This window comes from Musa acuminata, chromosome BXJ3-8 (genome assembly GCF_036884655.1).
Source record: "Musa acuminata AAA Group cultivar baxijiao chromosome BXJ3-8, Cavendish_Baxijiao_AAA, whole genome shotgun sequence".
NCBI classification, from domain to species: Eukaryota; Viridiplantae; Streptophyta; class Magnoliopsida; order Zingiberales; family Musaceae; genus Musa; species Musa acuminata.
In genome coordinates, this window is record NC_088356.1 from 982,866 (window position 1) to 994,811 (window position 11,946).

Consider the following 11,946-nt stretch of genomic DNA (forward strand, 5'->3'; position numbering starts at 1 on the left):
TCAGACAATTCAAATCGTTAGTATTAATTTGAGCTTTAATGTAATTATAAGAACGATTAACTGACAGAGATATACTGAAATGACATACGTGCAACTTTTTGAGCGTTTGTATATATCTGAAACTTAAATATGAAGTAAATACAAAAATTATTATGGACAAATTAATATTCTTAAGATTATTCTGCCAAAACAAAAAAAAAAAAGGAAAATAAGTATCAAGATGAAATCAAAATGTTGCCACTATTGCTTGTTGCCATCGGTAGAGAAACAATCAACACTCTGTTCTTAGTACTTCCTGTCAATCAAACAATTAATTGTTCGTTGCGAGCAAACTGGCATGACAAAGAACTTGAACCTAATTTACGGATCTAACAAAGATCATTTAAAATGCATGAAAAGAAGATTCCATTCAACAATACATAAAATGAAAGGTAAAGAAACTATTTTCTTCCGAGGTGCATGAGAGATCAAATTATGAATTTGATATCTCAATAAAAGCCTTGATTCTTGAAATCAAATTTCGTACTCATCACTTACACTTTGCACAAAAAATAATAATAAATGTTAAACTCTGGCAACAACCATGACTCTTAATCAACCATGGTCTGCATAATTCACCAAGAATCAGTATTAGCCCTGTTAGTCAAATACATAAAAAATTTTGATGTTGGCTAACAGCATAAAATGACTCTGAAATTTGATTTTCACTGGATAAGTTTCATGGACTAAATTTAAGATCAACAATTGAAGTACAAATTCTAACTAACATAGATGATGATCCGTTTATTGGTAAAATAGCATACCTGTGACAATCCATACCTTATCCTGTAAAGATCTGAGAAAAAATTGCGTGAATTTGATGCAATTAACTAAGTTTCCAGTTCAAGTTTTGCAGGCGTAAAAGAAGCAGAAGCAATGGCATATACCAAGAACAAGACAGATGCAGTCTAGGCAAAATGCTAACCACTATACAAGAATATATTTTGCTGTTTCACAATATAAATAAGACAACAGGAGCAAAATTTAGGGTTAGCCTATACAACAATCATAGCAGCTTGACTTCTCCATCAAATACATTTCTTAATGAGCAACGCAATCACAAACCCAACTCAAAAAGCCAAAAAGGAAGATTGCTATTTGGATCAGTTCCCTGCTCCAAACATTTTTCTATCAAGGTGTAGTAAAACGAGAACAAAAAGATGTACACACTGAGTCAGATGATATTGTCAGAATATATGACCGCGTCGGAATTATCTACCTCCGCTATCATCAGATGAAGACTCTGAACCAGAGTCATCTGAAGTGGAGCTGGAGGTACTCTCTGATGAACTTCCATTTTCTCCATCCGAAGACACTGATCCGTCCTCTGTGATTGGCCTCTTTAAGTACCAGTACATGATGCTGGCAGTAAGAGTAAGCATCATCTTTTGATTCACCTGAGTGAAGTAAACCATAGATAGAACACGATGATGTTATCGGTGGGTAGTTTAAATAAATAGTAAACTGGCTTTTGTATCATCCACCCAATGAAGTTACCTCCAATATATCTTTTGGAAGTAAAAACACAGAGCAACCAAGCTTCCTTGCCACTGAAATAATATAAGAGGCATTCATTTTCTTCTCTTCATCTGCATTTGTTCCACAAATTAGACCTTAATTTTTCATGAGTAATAAAGATATATGTTTGTTTATGTCCAAGGATATTGATAAGAATTTTCAAGTTCAAGCAAGATATTTCCTTGTGAATTTCTTAGATAATTGAACAGAGACATGGAGATATCTCGCCTGAATTGTCATCTCAACCTACATTAGATCACAGTCTGCCATACAGAATAAAGAAGCAACTTGCTGAAGTTTGCATCTTTCAATTTAGAACAATTTTCATTCTCCATGGCCGAAAGAAATATGAAATTTGATATATGTTAAAGAAAAGTCTTCATGCAGAGCAAGAAAAGTTGGAAATTAAGGCCTGGTATGAATTTGGTCAGATGGATGAAACGTTGGTGCAATATATACCAAACCCCTCGAGCAGCCCACATCAGAAACCAGATGCAATGCAAACTTGATGGTCAATTTTCTAAAAATTAAAAGAACAGTCACATGAGGTTCCAACTGACAGAGGGGGTCTGGGGATGGTTAATTTATGCATCATTTGCTTTGTCAAATTCTAAATCTACCACAGAAATAAAGAAAATGTATACCATGGGGACCATGAAAAGCTGCTTTCATTGGTTTTATATAAGATATAGAGCAGCTAAAAAAATATATTTAAAATGCTTATATGACACATTATTAACATATTTAAAGCTTGTAAGATCCAAGTTCAGACGAGTAAAGTTACTCAGAAGCACATCAGAACTAACGCTAAAGCGATCTACAAGCATATTCAGGAGAAGGAATTGGAACCATACACAGGGTTAAGCAGGCAAAAGCAATTATAATTATTGATGATTGGGAACAAGAATGAGTCATGTTCATGTATATAAAGAGATTTCCTATATCATATGGAAATAAAGTCATGTTCATGTTGATGCTCTGAATTATTACACAAACCTACTACAAATTAATATGGAAATAAAAAAGCTCCTTTCTCATGTATATAAAGAGATTCTTATTTCACAAGAGATATTATTTTTAATAAAACACTCTATGCAAATTAAAACTGTGACCATAACAAGCCACAGTTGTGTATATAGATCTTCAATTTTTTTTTTTCTGTCACTGAGCTCTATGGCAATATCAGTTGTCAAACTAAAAGCCATCAAAAACCTTTATGCTGCTTTTAATTAATGTTTCCTTGATCTCCTCTTTACCTTTCACATCAGTATTACAAAATGGCGAATCACATTTAACTATTGCATCCATGAAACACATATCTTACCAAATATTTCTGCTTGGTCTATGCCGTGTTCGTCTACGTCACTAACACTTCATCTTGGCATATGTCTGATAGTTCAAATAACTTAAGACACTTGTATTATCTCCACTTATTTATATTTTGTATCATTCATAAGTTGCACGTACTCTAAGACATGTTGAGGATTGACAATAGATATGTAAATTAGACAGATTTACTTCTCAATGTTATATATGTTTTGTTTGAGCCCATGTCCATATCCATGTGTAATAGAGTCCATTGTCTCTTTTAGAGATGTCCAAAAGATGACCTATAACCATCTAGCACAAAAATTTACTATAAAATTCAAAGAAATGCAACTAAAAATGATTGAATGTACATTACAGAATGCAACACCAAAAAATGAGACATTTCAAAAGTCATTATTCATTCACGTGAGTACAACTTTGGGCATACCGCTTTGTCCTTTAGTTACTAGGTTCCAATTCACAGCTCGATGCTCAACAGCACTTAGCAAATCAAGGAAAAAAATTCCACTCGAAAGACTTCTATCCTGCAAATTCGGGAAAGAGGATTGGCTTAAGATTGTTCTATGTAATAAAAAGTAATACAAGAAATATTGTTAAAGTTCTATCATAAGCATAAGAAGACAAAGTCTGAAATCAAACTAGTGTAAAGATAATCAATCTAACATTTTTTGTTGGCATTTCTTTCTATCTGCTTACTGCAGAATGCAAAACTGAGAGCTATGTTTTTTTCTGCAATATGTGATCAAATGTACAATGCTACTAAATTTAGCTAAATAGTCATCAAAAGAAGGAATATAGTTTGTACTTCCCAAATATTTATTGGAACCTAAGAAAAGCAAATCATAACATAAAACCAATATTCCTGTAAGTACTAATAGATGTACAGAACTATAATTAAGATTTAAAAGCTTTAATGAATTAGTAGTATGAGGAGAATTTCTAATAAAACCATAAACATGAAAAAAAGAGCTTCAGTTGTTAACATCAGAGGGAGATTCTAACGAAACCACAACCAAGAAACAGAGTTCTTTACTTATTAACAGCAAAGAAGTTGTGTAAGCTTCTCTTTTTCTAATTAAGGTTATCATTCTATTTCAGGACTTTATGCTATGATCAGGAACAAGTACACCGAATGTCAACAAAGCCTTACAACTGGGAAATGTGGAATACCTTAAAGCTGTCCAGCCGTGAGTACCTTCCAGAATCCTTTACTTTATTGTTAGCCCAGTTCAATATATCAATGTCTTTTATCTCCTTTTCACGAGAATGGAATCTCAAATTTTTCAAAAGTTGGAGGATGTTGTATCTCATCAATTGCCACAGAAAAGCTGGAACAGAAGTATAAACAGATTTAGTAGACTTTCAAATCACAAACATATATTTTAGATGCTAATAAGCCACTTAAAGAAAAACTTCAACTGGTCCCATGATCAAGCTCTACTTTAAAAAATTAGTTTGATATGCATAATTTAATTTTAATGGTCACTTATATCTATTTTTAGGAAATCTGCAGATGTCTTACCCAATATGAGTTTCTTGTTCCCTTGTACAATGTCATGTCCAGCAATGTTAACCAGGGAAAATTTCAATTGTTTCCCAATTTTGACTACCTGATTACAGTTCTCTACTTTCTTGAATAGCATTTTTATTGGAGGTTTGTTTGCAGACTTCCAACAAACTATTCCTGGAGAGACCTTGTCAAGGACCTCTAGAAGGAGCCATCTGCATGTTAAATTATAAATATGTCATTAGGAATGCCGGCTCCAAAACGCTTTAAAACAATATTTAACAACTAGCAATAAGAACTATAAATTTTTTACCCATTTTTAAGATCTTCAAATACATTATTTATATTTGAAATTCCAAGACTGTTGATCCATAATCGAAATGCTTTTTCCTCCCTTGAAACTTGTGGATCATCAGAATTTGCTTCAAGAAATGTGACCTGCTTCATCTGTGATGATAATCCATTCCTGTAGAAAATAAATTAGATCTAGCTCTGCAAAAGGTGTAGATGAATATTTGCATTTGTGGGTCTCTCAAAGGTCAAAGACCCACCAAATACTACACATGTAAATAAACATTAAATTCATACAGCTGCAATACACAGCCCAAAAAGTTAAATTACGATGTTTCATATGGAATAGGAATATATATTAGACAAAATTAATAGTTTTACAAATTCTATTATTTAAGTTTCTGAGAATGTTGTAAGTTGTATAAAACAATATTGTCCATTTTGTCATAAAAAATTGCATAAGGTGAACAACAAAGAAAGGAACAAAAAGTGAATGTTATTTCTTAATTTATCTTGACATGCATTCAACAAGATGTGGATGCAGCATTTTTCATAATTAATGAGGTACTAAGTATATATAGAATACTTAGTAAGCCACATTTCTCGAATGAAACACACTTGTATACTCTTGAGAAAAATAAGTCTACTTGTAACTAGTAGAAATCTCTCCTACGACAAACATTATATCACAGGATAAGAAATAAACGTGGAAGTGATGACTCATATTTACCATTATCGACTCAATCAATTATTCACTAAAAATTCAAGTTGATAGAAGGTTTTAGTGGAGGATGAATTAAGATTTATGATACTCAGATTTATTCCTTCTTGATCATATCTCAAAAGTTTCAGCAATCTATGCTTGTTAGTTTATTTAACTTATCCATTAGAAATCAAATGGTAAAACTAAAATTAAAAACCTCTTCATCAATAAAATATGTTAATAAAAGGTATAACCCTCACTTGAAAGTGACTATAGAAAAGGTGAAGCCACACAAAATGCTTTTAACCCATCTGTTTATGGTAACAGGTAATACAGAATATCCTATTGAAAAGAATGTTTGAGGTGTAATGGCATGCCAAATTGGTACCTCTATCAATTATAATATTAAGAACAATGTAAAAAGTTACATGAAGGGGAAAAAAAAGAGAGGCATAGTCACCACATTACCACTAAAACCAATCATAGAAAAAGTCTGCATGACACTTGCTCCTCTTTGAAAACAATGCATAAAACAAATTACATAATAAATAATAACAAGATGGAGAAAATGAAAACTATATATGCCAGAACATCTCAAGTTCCTTTCTCATGTATAAGAAATAGTAGGATTTGGCAGCAAGATGAAGATTGTTCATGGTCCATTCCTATTACCTGGAAAATACTACTGTTTGATTGATTTCAAATGCACATATAAATCTCTGCCTTAGCATCATTTTCTTCATGTACCATTTCTATCATGGTGTAACAAAGTATAGCAACAGTCTACATATATCATTTTATCTCATTCTAGTACATTCACATGTGAAGAAAATATGCTCAATTGTTTCCTCTTGCTTCCTACATAACACATGATAGATCCATATTGTTTCCATAAAATGTTATCTTTGGTGCTGGACCTTCTACAGTGGATAAGCCAGAAAAATGCTTACTTGAACTGGGGTTGTCATTCCAAACTTGGCAAACTTATCATGAAAACCCTATTTTCATGAGTGATGGTCTAAATTTGGTGATATTGCTGAAAAGATCTAGAACTCCACCCACCACCAATTGCCATAGCCTTGTGCTATACATCCTAAATTTTGGGTTGAAAGGCAAGAAGAATAAGCAATTATCTTGTAAGTGGAACTTGGCTGATGATGTTTTCACTGAGGACAACTATATTAACATCCCTTCCGAGCTAGACATGGATCTGGGTGATTCTGAGTGTCAACATAAGAACAGATTTAGGTTAACCATTAATGAATTTCACTTTTGAGCTATACTTAGTGTTGATAGGTATATGTTTTTTGTGTCATTAGATTGAACATTTGGTATTATACCCAATTTTGAAACTCAACTCTCTTTATATTTCATCAGCATATGAAAAAAGATAATTTGCAGTTTTATATGGATATCACATGATTTTTCTTACTTATATTTATTGACTACTTATACACATAGTTTATATGTTTATGTGTAACTCTTAGTTTGTCAATGGGTTATCTTCATCTCAGTTCATGTTTATATTTCAAAATATTCAATTTAACTAATAAAATTAATTATTCTTAAAGTGGGTCATTTGCTTTATTTTTGAGTCAAACATGTTTATGTGGTGTTGATTCTAGGTTTCCATCATAATCATGTCCTTTTCATGTTGGCTTCAAGTAATCTTATGTATATATGGCACTAGTGCCCCTAGGTGGCTACACTTCGATTTTGAAGGCATGGACTAGTACTTAGGTCAATACCTAAGACATTATTTGCAAAAAGTCAACCAACTGATCAAGTAGATAAAAATTTGAGTGCAAAACCATCCGCATACATAGTAATTAGGGACAACTGTGACAATTGTAGAGTATAATTATTAGCAGCAAAAGGTGAGCTTCTGTAAGCGTAAAAAATCCTCAAGATCACACTAGTTAATGATTGTGCTCCCCACCTGTGCTCTTTCTATAATTATAATAGCAGGCAATGAAGTCTAAGTATCTACAACATAAATATTCTCAGAAAAAATGCAACAACCAGCAGAATAGGTTTTGCAGATAAATTTCTTTAAATGTACACAGTATACCTTCAAAGAGAAGCATGTAAGGAATGTACAAGCAACATGCAAGCATGTTAAGAAAATAATCAAACTAAGCAGCTTAATGAAAATCTTGGCCTCTTCTTTATATTAGCAATTTTTTCTACATAAAGTTATCTCAAAATATTTAGATTATAAAAAGGCCAATGACCCTTACCTTTTCTGAAAAATATGCGCAACAAAGGCAAGGTTAAGATTTGGTGAACCTTCAACAATGTCTTTAGGGGTCAGATATCTTTTGCAACCAATCCTATCTGCATGTTCAAGAACTAATTTTGCTCTTTCAAGAAGATCTTTCACTGTACTTGGATAAGGCTTCCTACTATGTTCAGGAGCCAAAACATTTAGCAAACATGCATAAGCCTCTCCATCCTGAAATAGAAACAGATGATATGACCGGATTAGCTGTTACTATAACAATGGTACCCATGAGTGCAGAATCGACACTAAATCATGTTTTCTGTCACAAACTGAATTCATATCGTCATGAAGAATACAATGAAAATGAATGTAAACGGAGTAGAAAGGAGGAAAAGATAGGAAGTTTTGAGATTAGTTATCTTCAAACAAAAGTTCTCTTTGGAATTTATAATTAAAACGTAAAGAATCCTAGGATTGTCTGGTAACTACTTCAGGCTTGATTTAGGTCATTTCATGAATTGGCGTTTAGATGTTCTACATGTGGTATATTGAGAAAAGGCAAACAAATAAAAAAAGGAAGAAAAAGAGATGGGAGGGGTTGGTTGGCAGAGTGATGGCAACAGAAGGATGAGGAAGAGGACTGAATAGACTGAATGAATATCTAAAATCTTTATATTGGTTGTACCTTCACATCTGATGAAAAGTTGGTTATCAACCTCCTGAAGCCACCTTTCTTGAGCTGAAAGTTCATCCACCTAAGTAAAATCTTCTCGGGTGGCAGACTCATCAGCTCTTCAACATCCTGTGAATCCAAATGAACTTAAAGATAGTTTAGAGCTTTACCTTGGTGAAAAGCTTTCAACCGCTACTAATCTTAAGATGTAATAGCTATAAGAAAAAACATATCAAGTACCTTGCTGTCATCAACCAACTCTACAAGCTGAGGAGTATTCTTCAGGTTAACATCTGCTAGAAGTTGAATCTGATAGTGATATTATCAGAAACACAGGTTAAGATCCATTTTCCATCATAGTAGTTGGGAATTCTCCGGTGATCACTAGAAGACAACAAAATAGATTTTGCTTATGCATCAGAATAGAGACATACCTTGATAATTTGAGATATTAGTCCAAGCACAAGGTGAGGCTGAAAAGCATAAACAAATGATAAGCAAATGATTCACAAAATCACTTTGGATTAAAGATAATGGCAGAAGGTTAAAGAAGATAATAATTTCAGTATGTTATAGGCTACAAAGTAATAATAACGATTCAAGCCCTTAGCACAAAATGAGCATAATGATGCAAATAAATTAATGTGAATTGCAAAACCTATTTAGTTTCAATGCAAGTCTGTTTGTGAACTTGAGTTTGCTTACATATAGAGTGAAAATGAATATGTCAATATTTGCCACTATCTCATCCACATGATACATCATGTAATAGTGGACAACCTCATCTAATTTAGTATTTTCTAAGATTTTCCTATATACTACTGCATAGTGGGCCCTAATAGAAGATACAATGTACAATCAAGTATTAGCCACTACAGTGAGGTCAAATATGGTAAACCAATTATGAATAATAAAAATCCAACCAAATGATAGAAGTGACATCATTGAAAGAAAATTGGATCAAAATATATGGTCAACAACTAAAGTGAAACGTATTCTGAATCTCAAACAAATTAGACCAACTGCATGATACTTAAGAACTCCAATATTCAGAAATAATTTTCAACTTCATGCCTAAAAAGTTTGGAACTATCAAAAAGTCAATGTGTTTAGACATGCTAAACATTTGTACAAGCAAGTGCTTGCGAGACTCAATGGAGTAGTACCTTTCTGACAGCCATTATCATCTCACTTCTGTACCAAACAAGTTTAATCAGCAACAACATAGGACTATGACACCGACGGAGGTGCCCGTTTTACATCTCCTCAGCAATGATTTAAGAAGAATTTATGAAAAGATCAACAACTAAAATCCTAATAGAAAATTACATGGCAAACAAATAAAACAGCTTAATTTGCTGATATATATATGTATATATATATATCTATATCTATATATCTTCATCAGTGTAGAATGCTCCTGAAAGTGTTACTCTTTCACTTAAGATGCACAAGATTGCTATTTGCTTTTTGCTTGAGAGATCATAGGATCCTAACCAACCACCATCTCATCTTAAAGGAAATAGCAAGTGCCATATGTCAGTGGCCAAAGCAAATGCACCAAATGTTAATGATACTCTTACACCAAGAGACTGCTGCCATAATAGAAGCAAGCAGAGGCAATACAAGAGTCAAAGTCGAGTATTTCCTGAAAATTGAAACCACGGGAAACTTTAAATCATGTTGATAATCGTTTGCCGATCTCAGATTCAAGTAATAGCAGTTTATGCAACAACAAAGATGCTAAGGTACTCTTGCTCCTATGAGAACAGTAGGAAAATAATGATCAGAGATACCTTCACAATTAATCAAGGAGGCATTTATTGAATTATACAAGTAATAAGCAGACAACAAAACATAAGATTCATGACAACTATGAGTAATTCCATTTTGAACTTTTGAAGGAAAAACAAGGACCAAAGCATACTTCAGTGGAACATAAGAACATCTAAAGCTGATTTGAACCAACGGTACTGACAGGCAAGAGATACTAACCCTCCCTTCAGCTAGGTCCTGCGTTCCAATATTAACCACCGTACACCCAATGGCCTTGGCTGAATTAAGAAACAGCATAAGGTTCTCGTTCTTTTCCCACAGGTTCAGCACTCTCTTCGTGTTGATCACCCGCTCGTCGATGGTCCCGGGGACAGCCAAATTGATAAGTTTACTTCACAGGCAGAACAAAAACATCAATCTTCCTCCCTAATCGACAGACTTCAAGAATAGCCAACGACAAAGATAACAAGGAGGGCACCGAGGATCACCAGAGGAGAACGCCATCCTTGGCTATCTCGAACAGATCATCGGTCGTCGGATCGATGGGAAGGTACTTCTTGAGGAAGGGATCCTCGCCAAGGTAGTTATTGATATGGGAGACGTAGGAGGCTTTCTCGGACTCACTGATGGTGTGGAGCAGAGTGGTGGTGGCGGCCTTGAGGAAGGCCGATGATGAGTTCTTGGCACCAACCCGCCCTTGCATCTTCAGATACACCTTCAGGAGAATACACAGATCCATCTTCGTAAACCGATCAAAGAAATTACTAGAATGCATATCCGCCGAAAGAAGAAGAAGAGTGAAACAAATAAATAGAGTAGAAACAGACCCGAAGGAAGAGCTCGAAGTCGACATGATGGTCGAGGTCGGGATAGGACTCCCTCAGGAAGGCAGCCCGCTCGTCCTCGGTAAGGCAGTCGCCGGCGATCTTCAGCCTCGACATGGTGGCCGATAGATCGCGGAGGGTGAGGGACCCTCGGCCTCCGCCGCTAGCAAGGAACTAGATTTTGGACGTGACAGAAGACCGCGATCAATCGAAACAAGGTCGGCGAGAGAGAAACCGATCCAAGGAATAGGCGTCGTCGTTGGCATACCTGGGATTTGAGGGAACGGAGCTCGACCTGGGTGAACTGGTTCTGGAGCCATGGATCGGAGACGACAACGCCCTCAAAGCCGGCCATTGATTTTTCCTGGGGATGTATTGTTCCTTGGCCGGGTAGGAGGGATCTCCCACCTTCTCGCTCTGCTTCTTCGATCTGGTTGTGGGAGATGGCGAGCAAGGGGTCTAAATGGAGGAGGAGAGGTTGGTGGAGGAGAGATGGGATAGCGATGGCGTGAGAGAGAGAGAGAGAGAGAGAGAGAGAGAGAGTGGGGCAGTCTGCAGCTCAGAGCTCAGATTGAAGAAGAGAGAGAAGCGAGTATTGTAACGGAAAAGTGGAGGTGACGCGTACGGAGCGTCCGAATTCAAATACTTAATCGCGACTGAGATCTCGAGGGACATGCGAACGCATGACCATGGACGGTAGATGGAAGTGGGAGCGGGCGAATCGGACGGCGTCTATTGATTTGGCACAGCGCTCCATTTTGAAAGTTCACAGGTTACGACTTTTGACACGGCACCATTTCGAGAGGATAAATGTCATAATTATTATGACTCCACTAATATTTTAGATACAAAATTTTATTGAGTAAGACTTTGTGTCGAAACATTTTTTATGTTGAGATACCCAAATTAGTTTTTTTATTATTTTTTTAAGAACTTCAAATCCTCAATAATTAACAAAATCTTAACCTTTTTATATTATCATAATGCTAATATTTTAAATATAAAGATATTTTTATGAAAAGGTAAATCATAAGAAATAATTTTTTTGATTGCTTAACAAAA

General features: G+C 35.0%; 1 protein-coding gene across 1 annotated transcript; it reads right to left on the minus strand.

Annotated features, from left to right (window-relative positions):
* Positions 1-948: 948 nt before the first annotated feature.
* LOC135644846 (fimbrin-2-like) lies at positions 949-11,399 on the minus strand. Its single transcript, XM_065162770.1, has 14 exons — positions 11,153-11,399; positions 10,888-11,058; positions 10,549-10,775; positions 10,280-10,451; positions 8,719-8,757; positions 8,525-8,593; positions 8,297-8,413; positions 7,628-7,842; positions 4,707-4,859; positions 4,409-4,608; positions 4,057-4,214; positions 3,314-3,410; positions 1,537-1,628; positions 949-1,436 (listed from the first exon to the last, which is right to left on the minus strand). The coding sequence occupies exons 1-14, from the start codon at positions 11,237-11,239 to the stop codon at positions 1,251-1,253; spliced, it is 1,983 nt and encodes a 660-aa protein (XP_065018842.1). The 5' UTR covers positions 11,240-11,399; the 3' UTR covers positions 949-1,250.
* Between the last annotated feature and the right edge of the window lie 547 nt (positions 11,400-11,946).

Excerpts from the sequence above, each read along its gene's own strand:
- LOC135644846 (XM_065162770.1), bottom strand. The coding sequence starts at position 11,239 with ATGGCCGGCTTTGAGGGCGTTGTCGTCTCCGATCCATGGCTCCAGAAC. Across the intron at positions 8,758-10,279 it reads AGGACCTAGCTGAAGGGAGG|CCTCACCTTGTGCTTGGACT; the intron begins GTTAGTATCTCT and ends TATGCTTTTCAG. Across the intron at positions 1,437-1,536 it reads TTCCAAAAGATATATTGGAG|GTGAATCAAAAGATGATGCT; the intron begins GTAACTTCATTG and ends TACTTCACTCAG.